Here is a 23,793-nt window from a genome sequence, read left to right as displayed (position 1 = left end):
GCAGTGGTATTGTTATATGTAATATAACCTTAATCAAAGATTTCAGAACTCAGGCACAGCCAAGTATCAAAACAACAATGACCTAATATGATGTTAGAATCATAAAGAACTGGAAGGAAATAGCATGCATCTAAATGATGTTGCAATTTTCTATAGCAAGGAAACCACTGGATATCCACCATATATTGCGTTACTTGCATAACAGCCAACATCTTGATCCAACTCTTTCCCAAAGATCTATGATCAAATAACATAAAATTGGTTATGTAAAGTATTTCAAGCTACTTCAATCTTTTTTGTTTTGTTTTTCAAGACAGGGTTTCTCCATATAGTTTTGGCACCTTTTTGCCCAGGCTGGCCTTGAACTCACAGAGATCTGCCTGCCTCTGCCTCCCAAGTACTGGGATCAAAGTGTGGGTCACCACTGCCTGGCTCAATCTTTATATTCTTAAATTACCTCATGTATTTAACTCAAGAACTCAATCTAACCTTTCTATTAGGAGACTGAGAATAAAATTTTGTTCTGCTATGATATACATTGAGTATATTAGTAATGGTGGTCACAATTAACCACAAATATAATGTTAATAATGATTATGACAATAAATTATGTTTTCCCATAATTTTTGTAAGCATAATTATTGTACTTTCTAGTGATTTTAATAAACAAAAAAGAAAGCTTAATGTGCAATGTAAATATACAAGTTTTAAGAGATTTTTTTTTTTTGGATAAGGTAAGATTAGATGCCTTCCAGAAGTAGATTGTAATGATTTCAAATTATTTATTTTGTCACTTAGTATAGCTACAAAGAAAATATGCCAAACTTCATGTCTCATAAATATTTAAGGAAATGAAAACTGAGCACACAAAATCCAACCTAAAACAGTAAAAATCAAAGACATATATTTTCAAAAAGTCCAATATAAGTAAGATTGAATAATTAAGTGAAGTAATATGTAAAGATTCATGAGCCACACAGTTTTACTTTTTCCTTGGATTTTTAAAATAAAAATAACTTTTGGAGATGGAAATACTTTCTATATGAAAAAGTGAACTTTTCAAGATTGTAAAGAAGTTTTTGTGAAAAAAAAGATACTGCTGAGATGGTTCCACATGGGTGAATTTGGAATCTGTGTTCTACATCACATTTGTCTTCCACAAGTATCAAAGTACGGGATCATGTTACTTTTGAAGACTAAGGAAAAGGTTTTAAAACAGCATACTGAATCATTCTCAATGAGTGTTAAAGCAAAAAAAAAAAAAAATCTATTTTTTGAAGTACTGCCCAATCACTTTTTCAACACTACTATCCAATCTCTGCAATTTATAGAAATTAATAAATGAGAGATGAAATGCTACAGTGAGCAGTGGAGGCTGCTGGAGTTCATTCTCAGCACCTTCCTGTGAACTGAAAAACTTTTTTATCCTTTAGCCAAAAGAGCCATGAAACCCCACTGACTTCGCTGAGCCCCACCTTGTTAATCATAGAATGTCCCCATTAATCAAATCTGCTGGAGTGGCCTTGGATCTGACCAGTCAGAGGATACATCTGAAGGAAAGACAGCAAAATCCTGGATCTGACATTTACAAAGACACTGTATTAAAGTGAGTAATAAAATGTTAAAGCCAAATAAGACCTTTACTATTTAAAATACTTGTGCCACATGAATCAAGTCAGACAGAATTTTGTCAAATGTATAAAACAAAACGCCCCTTCATTTTCTTCCTTTAAAAATGTGTTTCATTTTAAGGAATCTTCTAGAAGCTGGATCCTTCTGTTAATGAAGCAAGTGAGACTTGTTGGAAAACAGGAAGAAGAAAGAGCCACACACACACACTAACTTCCCATTCTGAAGCAGTAATAGCAAAGAGGTGAAAAACAATCCCCAAGTCACTGACTTACAAAAACAACAATGTAAAAATGAGGTAGGAATTGCAAAAAAGAGGAGAAGGAGGAGGAGGAAAGAGGAGGAGGGAGGAGGGAGGAGGAGGAGGAGAGGAGGAAGAGGGGAGGAGGATTAATCCTAAATTTAACCATGATTAGGAAGGAGATGTGGTCTATTTCCACACAGAGTGCTCCTGTCTGTCCAAGCATCAGTGTAAGTGGCCCCTTCACTGCAACTGGTCTGAAGGGATCCAGATGTTTTATTGCAGTCCTGTGGTGAGGACTGCAGAGGCCAGGGACTGCTTCACAACAGACAGCTGAAGAGCAAGTGAGAAGTTTGAAATGTTCTGCCCTGTCCAAGTCCTACCCTGTGACAATGGGAGGCAGTGAACAGTAAGCAGCATCCCCAGTTACTGATTTGGTTTTGTTTCTGGAAGTCAGCCATTGATAGGCAAATCCTTAATCTTTTCACCTGGTTGGTTTCCATCTTGAAAGCTTTCCACCAGTTTTCTTTTACATGGCATTCATAAGTACCGCAGCAGTGGTGGAGTCATGAAACAGTTAATGGTCAGGTGCTTACACACAGAGGACTTTTCACACAGTGCCAGCAAGGAGGAATCAAGTGCACATTACTTCTGAACTGTAAGAAACTCAGAATTGATTTATCTTATAAATATGGATAAGCTATAAAACCTCTCTGAACCCAGAAACAGACCCCAGGAACTGCAGAAGAAGAATATGGGGAACTGTTCTTGGGGGATAATTATATGAATGGCAGAGAAAACATTAAAGGAATTGTGTTTTCAGCTTCACTATACTCCATGAAGAGACAGGATTAGGAAGTAGTTCAGTGACGATGCATACACTTATAACACACATGAAACTCCCAGGCAATCATAACCAAAAGTGATGTTTGCAGCTTAAATTAAATGCAGGTATGCTAGTGATGTTATCTAATGATGCAAAAACAGGTGAAGCTTTGTGGCAGTGTTAAGCAAACATTGTGGGCCTAAGACACTGCCAGCCTGCAGGATCTCAGCATGAAGAAAGAAAGAAAAGGGAGGGAGGGAGGGAAGGAGGGAGAGAGGGAGGGAGGGAGGGAGGGGGGGATGATGAAAATGCAACTTACATGAATGGTAGAATATTGCAGATGATCCACATAACCAAGTCTCAGTAACTATTACTAACTTACTTGGTGGTAATTCATAACATTTTATTCTAGGAAAATGTCACTCTATTATTCTCTCTGTGTCTATTATTCTAGCCTATAGCAAATCTTGACTTAATAAATGCTATTATGTGGGCCTAAAATTAGGGGTTATGTGTAGTGGGTAGCCATTCCAGCTTTGACCTGAAAGTTCCAACCCCCATTGATGTTTCGGTAGTGGTCATGCCTACAAGGAGGGGCTGAGAGAGGACATTGAAGACCCAAGTTCTGGATGCCGGGGCTCTCTTGGTTCCAGGACCCTGGATGCTGGAGGTAGATGGAGCAGATTTCTCTAGAGAACACTGCCAGACTGCACCATACCTTTGCCAGACCCTACAACCTACCTATCCCTTCATTTGTAAATTACCCCACAAAATAAACCTCCCTTTTTCACTATGGGGAGTACCCTTAATAATTTCACCAAAAGTTATGGGTTTGAAAGAAGTCTCAGTGGTTAAGAACACTTATTACAGAATCATGAGAACCAGAGTTCACTTCCCAGCAACCAAATGATAAACTGGATATCTTGTGAATCCTCTAACTCCAGCTCTGAGGATTTTGAAGCCTCTTCTGACCCCTGTGAATCCATAGGCATGAATACTTGCCCACACATGTGCATACATTCACAGATACACAGAGACACACACACATGCATACATATATAAATAAACCTTTAAAAATTAGGGTTTCAAAAGTTTTTAAAGGAAAATATAGATGAAGACACTATAAATAAAAGTCAAAAGAAATCAACCTCTGATGGGGCCCAAGTCTGTAAACAATCACTTGGAAAAACAGAGCTGAATAAATTCCTTCTCAGCAGATATGGTCATTTATTTAGTGCCTATAAAAATGTGAAAGACAAGTTTAAATTCCATGTGTTTGTTATCTGTTCATTATTGTCTTAAATCACTTATATACATTTATATCTTATATCTACTATATATAATATCATATGTAATTTTATATGTATGTATAGATACTGGTTTTATAATGTCTGAGCAAACATTTAAACACAATGAACTAATCCCTTGAGAAAAGTATTAAGGAGAAAAGAAAAGCAATGGCTGAATTCCAAGTATAATCCAACTATAATACAACAATCCTTTAATTCTAAGCTGATCACAGGTATTAACAAAAACAAAAAACAAACAACACCAACAAAAACTTCCAAAGACAGTGATTTATTACCACATTCAAATAACAATGTGTGCAGAAGCTGGGACAGAGTGTTCAACACAGCCGCTATCTATTAACAGAGAAAGTTAACTCTAGGCACATAATTAACCTCCTGGCCTAAAGCTTAAAAAAAAAACCTAAAGAAACTCCCACAATTTCTTTTATAATTTATGAACTAATGGAATTCATGTCACAGTCTGTGGATCCCCTTGCTGAATGAGCCTTAGCTGTCACTGACCCAGAGAAGCCATAAACTCACTAAAGAATTTGCTCCACCATTCCAGCTGACCCCTCATAGGAAACTGGATGATAAATTACAGAGCTGCCCACCAGACACAGACTTAAAGGTTCACCTTCACTAACAGTGACAGCAAGGCACTGAGTATGCCTCTTCAGTCACCCCAAGCCCGCACCCATTTGACAGCAAGCCTAGACATAGCTGCAGTGAGAGTGTACGACAGATGAGCAAGATGACTTAGGAATAGAGGGCTCAAGAGTGTACCATTAAATGAGTCTGAACGCCTGCAGAAATACAAGCCAAAGCACCTCACCATCACACTGACTGATTGTGCTAAAACTATACAATACCCTTCACATGCAGCAATATCTGTTCTTAACAAAACACCACACTATTGGGACTATTGTCCAGTTTTTCAATAGAGATTATGATTTAGAGGTAAAGCTTCGAGTTAAAGAGTATACAGATTGGACTCCTGGAGCTCTGTCTGGTGATTGGCTGTGGAACTCTGCACCTGCTTCCATCAGTCATTGGAGAAAAGCTCTGTGATGACAGTTAAGGTATTCACCAGTCTGATCTCTTGGGTAGGCCAGTTCAGTTCAGGCACCCTCTCCACTATTGCTAGTAGCCCAGGCTGGGATCATCCTTGGGGATTCCTGGCAACTTCCCTAGCACCAGGTTTCTCTCTATCCCCAGGATGTCTCTCTCTATCATGGTGTCTCTTTCATTGCTTTCTCCATCCTTCCCTGTTCCAGCTCAACCATCCCATTCCCTTATGTTCTCATCCACTGTCACCTACCCTCTATTGCACACCCCTCATGCCCAATTTACTCATGGAGATCTCATCTATTTCCCCTTCCCAGGGCGGTCTATGAGTCCATCTTTGGGTCTTCCCTGTTAGTTAGTTTCTCTGGAACTGTGGTTTGTTGCCTGATTACCTTTTGCTTTATATTTAGTATCCACTTATGAGGGGGTACATACCATGTTTGTCCCTCTGAGTCTGTGTTACCTCACTCAGTATGATATTTTCTTGTTCCATCTATTTGCCAGCAAATTTCATGATGTCATTGTTTTTCATTGTGTATATGTACCACACTTTCTTAATCCATTCTTCAGCAGAGAGAAGAGGGATTCTATGAGCAAGTGCATCAGGATCATGATGGAAAAACATGAAGGGGTGACCAAACCAAACTAGTGGGAACTCGTGAAAGTTGGATCAATGTCTGTGGAGCCTATATGGGACTGGATTAGGCCCTCTGCATGGCAAGACAGTTGTACAGCTCGATCTGCTTGGGAGGGCCCCTGGCAGTAGGATCAAAATCCATCTCTGGTGCATGGACTGGCTTTTTGGAGCTGACTACCTATGATGGGACACCTTGTGCAGCCTTGAGGCAGGGGGAAGGGCTTGGACTTGCCTCTACTGGATGTGCCTCCCCAGAGGAGGCCATGGGGGCTAGGTTGGAGGGGGAGGCTGGGGGGCGGTGGGAGGAGGGAAGAGGGGGATCTTTGATTGGTGTGTAAAATGAATGAAAAAAAATTCTTAATTAAAAAAAGGGGAGAAGAATTCCTCTTAAAGGATAAATAAATAAATAAATAGATAGATAGATAGATAGTATACAGACAATGAAATTGAATTGGAAGATTCTGACCTGACTTGATGACCCCACACCCTGAGTATGTACCAGATATTAAATAATAATGCATTAGAGATGATTTTTTTAGGTGGGAAAGCTTTTCCTACATGGAGTGTTTGGCCACAGGTAACAGATTGTAGACATGTACATTTCCAGTTAAGGTTACTATTCTCAACCAGTTGATATATTAAAAAGAAAAAAAAATCACCAAATAGCATGTATACAAGTTCAAGAACAACAGTAAAAGTCGAGTGTAGGCCAAGGAACAAGAAATAAAAGGCCAGCAACATGATATGTTAGAAAATAGTTCCAATCCTTGCTTAGTTCTTAGTGACCACAGGAAGCCCTGAGACCACACAAATCACTGTGTTTTGCTATGCCCTCCCTCCAGTAAGAGGCTGCTAGCAGATGTTAGAACTTGTCATATCTTGATTCTACTCACTAAATTATAAAGAGTGAATGACTTTAGAGGTATATACAAATGCTAATAAAAATAATGCTTTTCAAATTCATAAAAAAAAAAAGCAAAAACCACAAGGCTTTGTCAGACTTCACCCTGGTTCCACAGAATGGTGGCAGTGGGAACGTGGGAGAGACAGGAGAAAAACCACAAGGAAGAAAAGAGCTGATTGGTCACTTAAGATAGGAAAGAATAAAACTGATAACGTGAAAGGACTGTAAGGTTGAAAAGGTTTTAAAATACTGCCAAGGAACAATGAAGACAGAAATACAAACACTAGATGTCTCCCAGAACTACAGACAGGTAGTAATCCAATATCTAATTATCACTGACCTATAGAGGGTCCATTTATGATGAGGCAAATAAAAACAAACCCTGTTCTAAGAAAACCAATAGAGAAGAATCTGTCTTCAATGTTCTACAAAATGATTCTGTCACCAGTCCACCTAGGAGATGCTGAACGACAACTATCATATGTAAGGAAGAAATAAAGGAGAGGCTCATGTCCCCATTGATAAAAACAAGTGGTACTTTATGTCATAAAAATGAATGGACTTTCCAAATAAGGGAAGGACAGTTTGAGTATCAAAATTAAATTGACTTCTTCAATATGGAAAAAATGATTAAATGGCTATTTAATCTATAAAAATCTCATTGCACCACAGTATATTCAAAAGTTCAACTATTGATTATTATTTCCTAGAAATAAAAATGGCATCTAATCAAAATAAATGCTATCATTTGACAGCATGTTACTGTCCACTATAGAGATGAGTTCTATTTTCCATCTGCAGAAGTACTATGGTAAAGAAGTATGTTTATATTTATAACCACATCTCTGGGGAAATAGTGAAGGTAGATCCCCGGAACTCCCTGCCAGCTCTTTTCGTGAGCTTCAGGGCTGCAAAAACCTGTCTTTAAAAAATAAAGAAAAAATAAGGAAAAGACAGATAGCACCTAAGAAAAGACAATCCTAGGGTGTCCTCTATGTGAAGGCGTTCAACACCATACACACACACATCACACACACACATATCACATACATACACATACCACACACACAGGTATACACATATATCACATACACAACACATACATACACACACAACACACACATAAACATACACATACATACACACACATGGAGCAGGAATTTTAAAAGGTATAATAATAATAATAATAATAATAATAATAATAATAATAATAATAAACAGAGCCAGATACTGGGGTAAATGCTGAGAGATCAAAGAGACAAAGGAACAAGTCACTGCCATGTCTTACCTCTAAGACTCCTCAGCCCAAAAGCTTTAGTTCGTGTCTCCTCAAGTGTTATACACCTTTCTCCACCCACAATATCACTTCCTTCTTAGTGCTGGGATTAAAGGCATATGTGCTTTGCAAATACTGGGATTACAGGTGTGTGCCACCACTGCCTGGTTCTGTTTCTCTCCTATACTGAATCAATGTCATGTAGTCCAGGAAGGTTTTGAACTCACAAAGATCTAGACGGAGCTCTGCCTCCCAACTAGGATTAAAGGTGTGTGCTACCACTGCCTGGCCTCTATGTTTAATCTAGTGGCTTGTTCTGTTCTCTGATCTGCAGGCAAATTTTATTAGGGTACACAATATATCAACACACACACGTTCAAATCTCTCCTAAATGAGAGACTACACAGTGAAAGGTTTTACAGTTGTGTAGTTATTCCAACTCCTTTGGAAAGACTTGACAAATAATGTAGATGGAACACTTCTAAGTATCAATATCCTCTACCATTCTTCTAATGAAAACAAAACAAAACAAAACAAAACTTAAAAACTAAGGCGTTCCTAGCCAGAGTCAGTCACAGTAAGTTTGGGAATGGTTTACCAAATATTTACCCTAGACTCCCTCACTTAACCCATGACTCTGTGGATATTGGTGAGCTGGATCTTGAACCATGTGATCCATTGTTATTTGGGGGGGGGGGCAGTTTCTCACCAACTGCGTGATAAAGCAATAGGAATGAGAATGGAAAAGAAAGCAAAGGACTTGGATACAAGAGAGAGCCTAGATCAGAATATAAAGGTTAGCAGTTTCGAGCTCCAGGAATCCTGTTAAAGAGAGGGAGGAAGGATTGTATAAGCCAGTGTGGTCAAGGTCATCCCAAGAGAACTCACAGAGACAACTAATCTTTCCTCATAGGAGCTCACAGACACTGGACCAACAGCTAAGGAACCTACATGGGACCAACCTAGGCCCTCTACATGTGTGTGACAGTTGTGTAGCTTAGTCTACTTGTGGGGCTTCTAGCACTGGAGCATTGCGGGGCGGGGCGGGGGGGGGGGGGCTGTCCCTGACACTTTGGCAGGCTTTGTGGAACCTAGTCCTCATAGTGTTTGCCTTACCAAGCCTTAATACAAGGGGAGGAGCTTAGTCCCACCTCCATTTGATGTGCCTTGCCTCACTGACACCCATGGGAGGCCTGCCCCTTTCTGAGCAGAAACAGAGGAGGAGTGGATTGGGGATGGGGCAAGAGGAGCGTAATGGGAAGAGAGGAAGAAGGAGAAACTGGAGTCCCGATGTAAAGTAAATGAATAAATTTAATTAAAAAAAAAAAGGTTAGCAGTTTTTTCTTAACTACTAACATATGTCTCAGCAAAGAAGGTTCTTCTATTGACTTAATAAACATCCCAGCATCGGGGAGAATTCTCAAATGTATGTAAATCCATTATAGATATGATTTTAAAGTTGCAAGAACATACAGACTCCTAAACATACTAATTTTAGGAGTATTTTGAAGATTACAATAGTTTAGTGTCAAGGAAGAATCAGCACCCACAATTCAGGGTTCAAATTACATTCTTTTTTCTTTCAACCAAGTTCTTTAAAAATTTATTTAAAAGTCTAAATCAGGAATATAGCCACTTAAAACACATTTTGTTAAAATTATTACTCAGAAACTTTCATTATACTGATTATGAAGTCAAACTAATTCTTATTTATGTATTTATGTATGTATGTGTGTATGTATGTATGTATTTATGTATTTATTTATTTATTTATTGTTTTTCAAGACAGGGTTTCTCTGTGTAACTTTGAAGCCTGTCCTGGAACTCACTTTGTAGATCACACTGGCCTGGAACTCATAGTGATCACCTGGCTCTACCTCTTAAGTGCTGGGATTAAAGGCATGCACCACTACCACCTGGCTCAAACTAATTCTTTATCAATGTTCAACAAAGATGTTTCTAGACAATCCAACATACACCCAATTTAAGATTTTGATAAAGTTGGGAGAAAAGATATGAACTTGAAAATTCTCAGTAAAGTGCTGTTTAAAAAAACAAAAACAAAACAAAAAAACAGAACCTAAATAAATATTAATGGGTAAAACTTATTTGACTTTGGAAAAGGAATTTTTCAAGATAATGCTTATAATAATTCTCAGGTCCAAAGTGGGCCCCCCCAAATGGCAGTGCTACAATGTCATAAATGGCAGTCTGGGCTCAGCTCAGGCTGGACTCTGACTAAGTAAACAGAAAGATGGCCCTTGGAGAAAAAAAAGCCTGAAATCAGCATCCCTCAGAAACCTGTGAAGCAGGTTTTGTCTGTCAGGAAGAGCCACTGCTTCCCTTAGCTCCCTAGAGCCGAGTATCTCCAGCAATGGGACATGCATTCCCTAGTAACACCCATCAAAGTCCCCATGCTAGCTCCTAAGTTATTCCGGCCTGCACATTTCCTCTTGCTATTTTCTCTGTCTCCTGTGGGACTGCCATGGCAGCTGTGAATTTCCCCAAATAACCCTTCCTTCCTGCCCACACAGTGGTCCAGTGTAGTAGTTTCACTGTGTTCTTGCTTACAACAATCAACTGTCTCACGCACCCCAGCACAAAGTGTCCTACAAACAAGACCTCATTTATTCTTCCCCAAGAACCTCTGAGGTAAAACAAGGGCTATAGAGGATAGCTACTTTGCTCAAAAGTATACTACTAGTTGCTGTGGATAACGCTCTGTGTAAATAAAGTTCTGATTGGCCAGTGGCCAGGCAGGAAGTATGGGCTGGACAAGGAAGAGGTGAAGGGGGAACAGGAAGGCTGGGAGGAGACACCGCCAGCCGCCTCCATGAGAAGCAACATGTAAAGACACTGGTAAGCCACAAGCCATGTGGCAAAGTATAAACTAACAGAAATGGGTTAATTTAAGATAGAAGAAGTAGATAACAAGAAGCCTGCCATGGCCATACAGTTTCTAAACAATGTAAGTTTCTGTGTGCTTTCTTGGTTGGGTCTGAGCGACTGTGGGACTGGCGGGTAAGAGAGATTTGTCCTGACTGGGCCAGGCAGGAAAACTCTAACTACAACTAGTAAGTGGTAGGCAGAATTTGAACTCAATTCAGCTCTCCTGTCAGTGAGGCTGATGCCAACAGCAGAGTGGAAGTAGACAGAGCATAGTGGGAAACACACTATGGCCTGCTTCTATTCAGCAGGGCAGCTGCCACAGCCGAGAGTTGTTTTGTTTTGTTTTGTTTTGTTTTTTTTAAATCCAAATAGAACTCAGAAGACAAAAGCCCTGTTACATGATTTTAAACATCAGCCAAGGGTTACTATGAGAACCCCTTTTGCAACGTTCTATTTTTGCCACCTGCTGGAACATTTTAGAGAAAGGCTCTGAAATACAATAACATCTATGCCCAAGTTGGAAATGTAACTTTTTTTTTTTTATAAATACAGCATGGGCAGCCTAACAACAAACAGATACAGCAGGAGTCAGATCTGGTAAACTTCCTACTAACCAACTGGTTTCAACAAAGGCAATAGCAGGAACATTAGCATGTTTCTGCAACAGCAACAGATAGAGAACTTATTGCCAAGAAAGGTAGAGCAATGGATGGAAGCAATATCAGCCTGGTCAGGGACATGGTCTCAGTTATACAAAATGGCCCCTGTTGGCTGACTCCTCATTTGCAGGCCTCTTCTAGTTTCTCTGCATGTGTACACACACACACACACACACACACACACACACACACACACACACACTTTCCCTTAGATGTTTATCATGAACTGGGATATCCATCTAGAGTTTCAATTCTCAAAATGTCAAAACTTAGCCTGTGCATTCCCAGGGATCCCTAAAACCATCACATATAAGGTCAAAACCTCTTTCCTTATAAAGCTATTCTATAACCTTCCTTTTAACCATGTTGACATGTACATGAATGGTGCAAAGTGACAGTGGGAAGACTGAGGTTTAGTACAGGCCAAAGAAATAGCCTCAAACTCTATACTATTCACTACATTCATCACAGCCACATACACTAGCAATAAATGATGTTTCCACTTGAGAATGCCAATACAAAATGAGTGATGTTATTAAACCTAACTGTCAAGTGCCATCTTCTCAATACGGGAATTGGATGGGAAACTCTCGCCTCTCATATGACACTGGGCTTGAAGGGCTCTGTGTGGTGGAGCTGGAAGCTGAGCTTGTTGCTTTTGTCACGGAACACTCTTCTTACAGAAAGCAAAAGAACAAATGACAAAGTCTGGGTATTCAAAGCGGCTCCTTGGAGAATATTTTTAATACACAGCAGAGAAAGGATGTAAGGATGACAGTGTAGCAGTAATCCTTATAAAATATCAGAAGTGAAAGACAAGCAGAGGAGAGCTCTGAGTGGGCAGGCTGATGAGCTCAGCAATGGCATTAACAAATGTGGAGACTCAGTGAGAGGATGTTTCCCAAATGACCTGTGCATCCTGTCACAGAATCCTTCATGGGTGAAAGGTTCATTCCAAACACAACACAGACAATGGATTTTAAAGTGACAGAAAAAGGTCACTGAAATAATTTTAGGTGGCACATGGCAGCAATCCTTATCTGAAAGCCTGCTTCTTGATTTGTAGTCAAGTAGCAAATAGTACCAAAATTATTTGATCAAGACCATTAAAATACTCCACAGGATTTCTGCGCATTCTGAAACCCCAACTACCCACTGTAGGATGAATGAAGAAACAGATAGGAAAATCTAGCTGTCTCCTCAAAATCTAGACAGTGTCTTCATTCTCACTAATGGCTTGTGGTTGGAAAGCAGTTATTTTCTATAAGAGTATGCTAACCTGGGGTGAACTTCCTATGTCATTTTCGACAAAATAAATATTTTTACATTTTGTAAAATACATTGCTAAAATTGCTAATGTGGTCAACAGCTGTGGATAGAAATGAGCACTTCCTGGGATCCCTGGAAGTCAACTATAAGGTGTTGTGCAGCAGCGTGTGCACTGCTCAGTCGAGCACTGTGCACATAGAACTATGTCCTGCCTGCTACTATCAAGCACCATCTCACTTGCAGGTGTTGACATTTCGCTGACCATCAGCAATGTGAAATGCTTTATTGCAGGCATGCTAGAGGGCAACCAGAAATTGCAAAACACCATTTAAAGGGGATGGATGAGATCCTATGATTTCACAAAGGAAAATAAAAATAAAGGCAGAGAAAATGATAATTTAGCAAAACCCCAAACAGTAATGGCTCTGTTGCTCTTCTGTCAGAGCACACAGTACCCACAGAAGCCATGTCCTTAATGGGCCTGGTATCAGCTCTTGGAGTGTAAGTGGATGCTCAGTCCAGATTGCTGCAGAAGCCCAGCCACCAGCCTCCAGCTCTGCAACACTGCTACAGCTACTCTGCAGAATGTTATCACCGAACAGACTTGTCATTCAAATGACATAAAGCAGAGTTAGGAATGGGACTATGAAACAGGTCTGAGTTTAAACATGAAAATATAGTGATAAGAAATGACCACACAAACAAGCAGTTACACAGTTATTTGTGTACATACACACACATAGTCTACTCCCTTTTCTTCCCCTGCATGTGTATAAAATTCTACCTAGCTACACAAGTGTACACATGGGCTCACCATGCCTCAATTTGGCACAGAGTCAGATATACAATAAATGACATTTAATGCAATATTATTTGAATTGTAGAATATTCTTTAGAATATACATAATATGAAATACTACTAGAAAACAGAGCAAACATGACATATTTGATATTTTTGTCACATAAAATTCTTGGATTTCAAAAATATAGTACTTCAAACATTCAGAGTAACGTGTAACATGAGTAATTTATGTTTCTCTACTGTGTATTCTTCCTAAAAGCAAAGTTAAGATTAAAACACATGAAATTCACAAGGATGAAATCATTCAAGTTCTGTTTGATTGGGTCTATCTTTTCTGTGCTGGAACCTATGCCTTAAAGCCTCATGACCCCCAGCTGGATTCAATCGCATAAGCATGTCTTAGGGGTTATTTGCTATAAGCTTATTCTCTGATGTGTAGACATAACTCTCTGGCCCTAGAAACAGCCTGCTCTCCTTCCATCCACAGATAATGCACAGATACATCTATGCAGACAGACAAGCACAGAGGGGGAACTGATTTCACGGCTGCCTTCATCAGAACCGACTCCACATGGTCCTTGTTACAGAGCAGGAAGGGATGGCCAAGGACATCCATGCTACCCCCATGGAGAGAGGTTCCCTGGTCCTCATGCCTCGCTGTCAGGGGGCAATCACAGGGGGCAATCGGCATAATGCAGGCAGCTGCAGGCCTGTGTGTTAGGGCATCTGCCCCCTGACAGCCCTCTGCTCCTCTTTTCCTCTGCTGTCTCTCACCTTGGCCAACCTTTATTTCTTTGACACTCTTGAATTTTGTCCTACAAGCCTTGATTTCCCTGGATAACTTCTCAAACATTCCTCTGTAAAGGACCTGGTATCCACAGTCTTTGCACACAGTGCTTGGTTTGTCATTGTAAATGACAATACTTGTCATACTTGTGTCATTTACAAGTATGTGAGTGGCTATTCTAAGGTCCTAAGTCAAAGGCATGCATGTCTTTTAGCTTTGTCCACCAAATTTTCAAATTATGCTCTGATGTCCCTTCCTTCATATATCCCTACAGTCAGTGTCAATTCTTTGATCTACTTAAACTACTAATTCTTCATTCACAAAACAGTTACTACACTAGACACTGTGCTGAGTGTGGCAAATACTTTTTGTAAGTCACATATAATAGCCCCTGAACAGAAAGCTGCAGCTTACAGAATTCAATTAAATGCATTCTGCTTAGTGGGGAGACAATTCACATGAGTGTTAAAATTCTTTAGAAAGCAGAAAGAGTATGAAAATCATTTAGTCTACCTAGTAGGTAAACTGAAATTTCTTTTCAAGAATATTTAACTATTCACCATCATCCAGTGGTCACCTTCCATTTCACTGGAGAAATCGCAGTGGAAAAGTAAGAGAAAAGAGTCTGGGACCCTTAAGAATCAGGTAACATCACAGTCCCCTCATACCACATGAATACAACTCTACAGAATTCAATCAGAAAGGTAGACACTTTTTAAATTCAAAAAGGCAACATTTGGTTTGAATTACAGGATGAATGAAGAGGAGGCCTTCTGTCTGCTGTGAAAAGCAAGGGTGCTAACACCTACCCTGCCCAACAGCACCCTGGATGTCACACTCATCTCAACTAAGAGTTAAAGTGTTTACACTTGAGTATTTTATTCAATTCTGGGGAAAATTCTTCTTCAGCAGAGCACTGATCTGGATGATCTTCTGAAGAAGGCTAACTGGAGCTGGAAACTCCTTGGATGGCAGTGCTGTCTGTCCTGACACTCACTTCCAGTGTTTCCAGCCCAAGGTCACTCTCCATACCTGTGTGGCTCCGGATGTGAACTCTCAGGGTCCCACTGCTGGCGAATTTCTGGCCACAATATGGGCAGACTTTCTCCTTTTCTCCTGTGTGTGTCTAAACAGGAATAAAAATGGTTGATGATAAATACAAAGGCTTTAGTAAAGATGATTAAGTACCTCTGATGATAGTAAATCTGTATTTTCCAGGATTATGTTTCATTAAAATGATTTAATGTCACAATGCGACTTTAAACAATTTATCATGGATAATCCCATGGGTTCAAAGATCCCTTAGAAGCATGCATTAGTGTTAATTTGAAAATAATTCTGCAGTTTACTGCTAAAGCCTTTATGGAATCCTTGTCTAACTAAACATGATGAAGTTATAGAAAACCAGTGCCTGGAGCACAACCAGATAATCAAAACGGGGCGGAGTTGCCCTTGACTGTTGCCAAGAAACATTTCCTTTGAATTGTTTTCCACATTCTTTGTGCATATTTCATTCTAAAGGGCAGAATTAATCTCAAGAAAGTCATCTGTTACCTATGCTATGCTTGTCTGGACAGAGTTTACTACAAAACAGAAAGCATTATACATCTAGTTTGGCCTGGAAAATCAGCAGGTGTTAATTGAGCAGTCAATTGGAGAGAGAATTTCTGTCCTCCATATACTTACTATCTAGGAACAAAATAATCATACTAGAAAAAAGAGAATGAACAGCTGCAAAATACAATTCAGTGCGGGGATACTTTCCTATCATGCAGGAGGTTCTGGGTTCAATCCCTGCCAAATAAATAAATAAACAAGCAATTGCTTGGGCAGTGGTGCCACACGCCTTTAATCCCAGCACTCAGGAGGCAGAGGCAGAGGCAGGCAGATCTCTGTGAGTCGAGGCCAGCCTGGTCTACAGAATGATTTCCAGGACAGCCAAGGCTGTTACACAGAGAGACCCTATCTCAAAAAAAAAAAAAAAAAAAACAAAAACAAAAACGACAACAACAACAACAACAAAAAACAAAACAAAACAAAACAAAAAACCAACCAAAATAATGATGATGATAATAATAATAAACATATAAATGAAAATTGCCAAACAAAATTGCTGACAATTCTAGAAGGAAGGACAGAGAAAGTACATTAAAGCCTCGTATCTTCAACAGACTAGTTTGTCTACCAACATAAAAGAAAAAAGAAATAAATTCTATCATTCCCGTGAGTGAGGAGTCAGGGCAACCTGTGAAGTAGCAGGGTTTTTCAAACTTAGAACAACAAAAAAAAGTTGGTGGCTGAGGACTGTTACAAGGATCAGGAGGAAACAATTTCTTCAGGTATCTTCTACCTACATGGTCTTTGTAATGTTGCTTTGAGAATCTTTTCTAATAGCCTGAGTAAAAATGAGTAAAAGCAGGTAGTGTCTGATAATAGTTAATTATGGCCATCAAGTTAGTTGTTTTAAGAGTTGCTAAGGGTTGATTAGTGATAAAGATCGCAATGGGTGTGTGTAATGGCATTTCTGCAGACCATCAGATCATGAAGCCTCTGACCCAATCTAGGGATGGATTCAAATGACAGCCTTTTTAATAGGTGGGGGAAAGGTAGGAGGTGGGGCCAGGCTGAAATGTGTCATTGGAGGGTGTGTCCTTAAGAATATTTCTTGCTCAGGCTCTTCCTGGTATTTTCCCTTCCTGTTTCCAGTCCACACTGAGGTAAACAGGTTTTACCTGACACTTGTTCAAACCACCGACATTGGAAATTTAATTGAATCTATCATAAAAAAAAATTTGTCATTTTAAAGAGATTTAAAATGCATTTATTATAATGCCGTATATTTATTTACGAAATACAAAAGTAAACTCAATTTGCTTGACATACTGATCTAATTAACATAACACCAAAAAAGGTAATCTTGAAATCACAAGTGAAACTATTTCATATGAAGTCAATCAGTATCTGTCAAACTCCAGTTCTATAACAGGAAATCCCTTGTGCCCTAGACTTCCAGTAAACATTTGAATTAGTTCTATAAAAACAACCTAGCCAGACAGTGCTGGTGCATGTCTTTAATCCCAGCACTTGGCCAGCATGGTCTATAGAGTGAATTCCAGGACAGCCAGAGTAACACAGAGAAATCCTGCCTCAGAAATCCAAAACAAACAAACAAACAACAACAAAATAACCCACCTAAGGTGCTATTCATATTTTCAGAAGAAATCTTCTGTATTCAGTGAAAATTGTTAAAAGTGCACAGAGTCTTACTAAATATTTTCCAAGCCTTCCTATCAGTAAGGCTAATGATAACACAAAATATACATATAACTTTGAGGTTCCATTTCATGGGAAAACATCTATCCTGAAAAATAGAGAAAACAGCTATTTCTTGGATAGTGAATCTAATCATATATTTTTCATTGTCAATAAGCATGTCACAAATTAATATAAAACTGTCACAAGATAGTCAATATATATGCCTGTAATCCTTAACCTTACAATGTGTTCTGTCTTGATGAGGCTCCCACTTACTTTCTTATGACTTCTAAGCACCGACGGTGTAACGAAGGCTTTATTGCACAGCTCACACCGGTACTTCTTGTGTCTTTCATGGACCACTTGGACATGAACATTTAATGTGTCCTTCCTTTTAAATGTTGCATCACAATGGTGACATTTGAAAGTCCTTTCACCTTAGAAGACAAGTCAACAGTCAAGCCACATACACAGGATTTCACATTTCTTTGCATTAAAATATCAGGATTTCCTTATTCTGATGTGCTACTTCTATCAGATTCTATCTTAAAGTTCTATCAGAACTTTCCCCAACATTAACACCTAGAAACTAGCCAGAGACTAGACTTGGTTTTTCAGTGTACAGGGAAAGAGCAGTAATTTCCACAGGAAGTAGACAAGTTGTTAATATTTTAGTCTACGGTAACAGCTTTCATGTCTCACAGTGAAACTAGCTGTATTGTTAGCATTGTGTGAAACAAGACCTAGTACTTCTTTCTCTCTGCTTTAGCCAGTCTGGTTTTCCTGCTCTTTTAATGCACTGGTCTTCACTGATGCCTGTCTGAACCTTACATTGTTTTCTTAGTCCCTAAACTCAGAAGGTTCAATTTTCTGGCCCCCTACCACAGTGCAGCTTCAGAAAATCTCTTCTAGTGTAGCTCATCATCATTTCAGCTATAGAGCACATAGTACAGTCTCACAAGCCACCTCAGTCCTTCCTCTAAAGCTGCTGAGAACCAAGAGTGTGACATCAGCAGTATCATACTACTGATGTTGCAAATTCATTGCTGTTATGCGAAGTAAAATTTGATTTTTTTCCCCCATGTTAAATTTCCTTAGCATCAAAACAAATTCAGCCACATGTCTTAATAGGATGAATGAAGTTCACTTGTCTAATTGCCTATTCTAAAATCCATCCATCTCTTAAGCTATCTAACTTAATACTTCCTGTTGTTGTTAAACAAATTTTATTCTCTAGTGACGAAGTTGTTGTTTATGAGGAAATGGAAGTCAGGCTAAGTGCTCTCCAGAGCTGTATAGTGACTGACCTTGACTGGAAACACTGCCCTGGCTTTTCCTACAGAAGCAGCTTCCTTTCTCATGATCATTACCACCATGTACAAAACCTTAAGATCTTTATTATTTTTCACATTGGACCCTAACCTGAGCAGGGAAACCTTCTTCTGTCAGCACACTGTACAACCGATTGCCACAATGTCTTGTATTTGGAATTTAATATTTATGAAGCAATAGGAACTTTACATGTACACTTTTTAAAAGATATGTGTCTACATAGAACATAATGAAAAACTTACCTCCCAAAATAAGTACAGACATCAGAAGTTTTACATGAAGTAGGAAAGGTGCCTGCCTGTCAGATACCTGTTTTCAATGTCTAGAATCTTCTTCTTGACTGACCATGCTCCTGTCAGACTCAATAGTCTCAATTTCTCCTTAAAAGGGTATTGAATTAGATGTGCATTCTGACCCATTCCACCTTTAAGCCTGTGTGCTAATAAAACCCTGACCTGTAACATAACTCCCTGTTTTATAGAGGCAGACAAATTTCCTTAATCATCATAGTTAAAAGGGAATTAATGTCTGTGTTTCAAAACAATGTTCAAAGCATACTGAGTGTGGGAATTATTTTTTACAAAACAAACTATAAATACTGGGAAGAGAAGATGTAAAATAAAGTATCTCATAAAATGATTAATGGTTCTTTAAGAAAACAAGGCAATCTGCTGCTTTATGCTTTAAACAGACTGTCCAACAATTCATAGTGCACATCTGTGATGTCTACATTCTGAAAGGGTCTAAGGACACAGTGGGAAGTAACACTATCTGTCCTCAGCTGCCTGAATTGTGACTTACTGTTGTGGATTAGCAGGTGTCTTTGCAGAGAAAATGGGGTGCGGAACAAGGCTTTACATTCGTCACATTGAAATGGCCTCTCCTCAGAGTGTGTCTGCAGAAGAAGGGCAGTGGAGAAAGGGAGAATGAGGTCATCATTACAGAAAGCAAACAGCATCTTGCTTCTTCTCCAAGCTCTCTGCTATGGAGGAGGAGGAAAAGCATAACCATATGCATTCACAGGAAGGAAACACTTGTTCTGTCAAACTCTCAAATTCATTAGAAATTCAATAAATAGCAAAGGAAATTGTTATTACTATCTCAAATTGCTAATCTAAACACACAGGGAAGTTTTGTAAGAACTACTTTGTAGATCAACATGGTGTATAGTTTGTCTAGTGTCTAGTTAACCCTAAGGAACACTTGCTTGGCTTGCTCATTTTCCATACAGGCAAGGGAAACACTTCACAGCACATGGTCTCCACCCTTTTCCTAAAAACCTCACTGACATATTTAAAGAGACCTAATCCTCAGGGCTGTTTTGTGTTTAAGTTACAAGAGTATGGGCTCATATGGTTAACCTGAGGTAGCATTCATTAAATACTTTATTTGTATCAAATGTCATGCTAAATACTGTAAAGGAATTTATTAACCCCAAGAGCCAAGTACATGATTTAAATATTCCTGCCATCATTTTAAGAGGAAAAAAAGTGAAGATTTGCCAAAGATGTGGGTGTTACAAAGGTCTATGGCACACAACAAACAAACATGCATTGAAATGATCACACAGAAGTTTAAACCAGTTTGGCACAAACTGTGAATAAAAGCTTATTCTATACTATGGATGACAAGGTTTATTTATTTACATTTAAAATTTTTATTTTATGTGTATGTTTTGCCTGCATGTGTATCACCTATACACCTGGAGCCTGCAGAGGCCAGAAAAGAGCATTGAATCTCCTAGAACTGGAGTTACAAATAATTATAAACAGCCATGTAGGTGCTGAAAACTGAATCTAGGTCTTCTCTACAGGAAGAGCAAGTGCTCTTAACTGCTGAGCCACTTCTCCAGCCCCAGTTGGCAAAATTTAATAAGGTTCACAAATACATTTTTTAAAAACCCTCAAAAGTCCAACAATATACTTTCAGTACAACAAAACAAGCTATAAATTGGCTAAGTTCAATGGTATTAGTACAAAAAGAGCATGTCAGACAACTGAAGCAAGTCATTTTATTCACCTAATATTCACATACACTTTCACAATTTGATGGGCATTTCAATATTCAAGTCCAAGAAACATCATGTGGAACAATGCTGTAATAAGCATTATTATGACTGTTTCTGTTGTCAAAAACTTAAAGGGTAGAGGAAACAAATATTAAAAGTCGGGATAAATGTAAGAAGTTTAAATACAGAAATTCTAGATGAATAAAAACAGAGGAGGAGAAGACCACTTCTTTCATTATGTAATATAAATGATATTAGGAACATGACACTCCAAAATGGTGACAGAAACATGAAGTATTTACTAAAGGGTTCTGATGCAACTGAAGTTAGGTCCTTCATTTCTAACAGTAGGAGAGAGGCTGTATGGAGTTAGCATTTACTTCTTCATACATCGCTTTTCTGAGACAGTCTTGCTATGCACCTAAGGCTGGCCTTGAGTTTGTGTCAGTCTCAGGCCTTTGCCTCACAAAAGCTGATATTACAGATACACACTGTCACACTGGCTTCAGCTATGTTTTAAAGTGAAGAATAAAACTTCAAATGTCATAGAAGAAAATGTTAGTAATTTTTAAATAATAATTGAATGAGAAAAGGTCTTCTAAGTATGATGGAAAACTAGATGTTTTGTGGTGGTATTGTGTTCCCCAAAATATTGTGCACTCTAATACACTTATCTGGGGTCAGAGAACAGAACAGCCACAATATTAAACATAGAGGTTAGGCAATGGTAGCACAAGCCTTTAATCCTCGCATTCCAGAGGCAAAGATCTACCTGGATCTCTGTGAATTCAAGGCCACACTGGAAACAGCTAAGTATGGTGACTCATGCCTTTAATCCCAGGAAGTGATGGCAGGAGGCAGAAAGGTATTTAAGGCATGAGGACCAGAACTATAGCCTGGTTAAGCTTTTAGGCTTTTAGCAGCAGTTCAGCTGAGATCCATTTGGATGAGAACTCAGAGGCTTCCAGTCTGAGGAAACAGGACCAGCTGAGGAATTGGCAAGGTGAGGAAGCTGTGGTTTGTTCTACTTCTCTGATCTTCCAGCATTCAGCCCAATAACTGGCACCGGGTTTGATTTTATTAAAAAGACCATTTAAGATTCCTGCTACAATGTTTGGATTTAAAAATAAATTTAATACTGCAAAGTAAAAGTGTTTTCCAATCACCAAAGAAACTGTTTGTGACACCCAATAACAGTTTAAGATTACAAATATTAGATTTGATGGCACATTAATATGGAAATGGAAAACTCCAAAAGAAAACTGGTAGAGGACACCTTCGCTTCCGCTTGGCAGGGTGTTTTGTATCAGGTCTATAGTGTGCACTTTGCTTCCATGGGTTCATCCTATTTCAGATTATGAGGATACAGGGAGAACAAAAGCCTCAAAAGTTTCCCCATTGCAAGGCTTTGATCCTGGGCATGTAACAAACACACACACTGAGTTAGGAACTGACACAAGCTATGGAGGGAAATGAAGATGAGCAGATACAGTACTCCAAGGAACAGATTTTAAATAGGTGGTCAGGACAATTCTAGCAGAGGGGCATCTGAGAAAAGTCTGCTGTTCTGAGGGAACAAAGGACAGGTGCCTGGGTGATAAACACAGGACCTGGGGGGAGGGAGGGCATGCCTCACCCCCACATTTGCCCAGAGAACTCTTGAGGAGAAGCAGCAGGAAATATTAGTTAGAAGGAAAGAGGGGAAAGAAATAGAAAATGCAGGATAGCCTCCACAGGGAACGAATCCTAATCTACTAGGCCTGGACTGTCTCTGCCCTGGGGTATTTAAAGGAATGCCAAGGGGTGGAGCAAAAGACCTCCCCCAACACAGCCAAGTGCAGACCATCTCAGACACCTGTACTCAGGTCCGTGGTCCAATCATCCTCTTTATACAGACCTGCTGGGTAAAGCCACTAGGAGAAATGGGCTCCAACAGGGAAGAGGTCAGATTGTTTTTCTTTTCCTAAAGACATACAAAGAAATGACTGTTCTCCCAATATGGAGAGTAATAACAGAACACAGAAATGTTTTGATCCATGGGCTGCTTGGTGACTCATTGAGATTATTGGGGTTGCTTGCAGAAGCACAGGCAACTCAGACACATACTACCCAGAGTCCTCTGGATGACTTGGAGAAGCTACACAACTAGAGGTCCTACCTAGTAACTATTGCCCTCCTACTCAGCAGTGAGTAGGATTTCAGTGAGGGGCATGCTCCCAAGATGCGCTGAAGGCCTCTACTGAGGGAATGTGTACAGATGAGTCTCATCAGGGTCATGTATGGATGATCACAGCTTTCTGATTCAGGTTGGCAACAGTCATAACTAACCAGGACAAACACCTATGCTTCAGCCCATATGACTGGAGTGATATGAATGAGACAGAGAAGTGGGAAGATGCAGAAGGAGGCAGGGGAGAAGAAAAAGAGAAGAGACTAATTGTGGAGGACAGGTCAGCCTAAAGAGTTGTCAATTATTTCAAGAGATGGAAAGTCTCTAAAGGGTTTAGGCAGGTGAGTAGCATGTCTGAGACTGTGTTGATCTGAGAGCCTGCAGAAATAAACCAGGCAAGAGGTGATAAATCTGCAGAGGCAACCTTGGATAAGAAAAGCAGGACAGCTGGTGTCTTATAGGAAGAAACAGGCGTCGTGCATGAACTCGGATATGAAGCATGCGATACGAAGCAAGCATGGCCTGCAGATCAGTAATATGTAAAGCTAAGTGAGAGCAATTGTTTGGGTCAAACTCATGGGGTTCAAGTGACTTTTAAAGACAGCCCCAGGCAGTAAAGTATTTCAAACCTGGATTAAAGTGTATAGAATGAACATTTCAAGGTATCAGTGCCACATATGGCATTAATATATAATTAATGAAAAATTCCAAGAATGACAAGTTAAAAATTGAATCTGTTGTCCATGAGAGCG

At 39.4% G+C, this 23,793-nt stretch overlaps 1 protein-coding gene across 2 annotated transcripts in view; it reads right to left on the bottom strand.

Moving 5' to 3' along the window:
- The window catches only part of Prdm5 (PR/SET domain 5), a 163,413-nt gene that overhangs the window by 50,126 nt on the left and 89,494 nt on the right, over window positions 1-23,793 (bottom strand). For both annotated transcript variants that reach the window (XM_036182146.1, XM_036182145.1), the window contains exons 10-12: window positions 19,665-19,758; window positions 17,808-17,968; window positions 15,309-15,402 (exon numbers count right to left, since the gene is read on the bottom strand). In XM_036182146.1, the coding sequence (XP_036038039.1) occupies window positions 15,309-15,402; window positions 17,808-17,968; window positions 19,665-19,758 (349 nt within the window). The remainder of the gene's footprint in view (window positions 1-15,308; window positions 15,403-17,807; window positions 17,969-19,664; window positions 19,759-23,793) is intronic.

Source organism: Onychomys torridus, chromosome 3 (genome assembly GCF_903995425.1).
Source record: "Onychomys torridus chromosome 3, mOncTor1.1, whole genome shotgun sequence".
Lineage (NCBI taxonomy): Eukaryota > Metazoa > Chordata > Mammalia > Rodentia > Cricetidae > Onychomys > Onychomys torridus.
The sequence above is the reverse complement of the archived record's forward strand: the minus strand, read 5'-3'. Positions and strand labels throughout refer to the sequence as shown.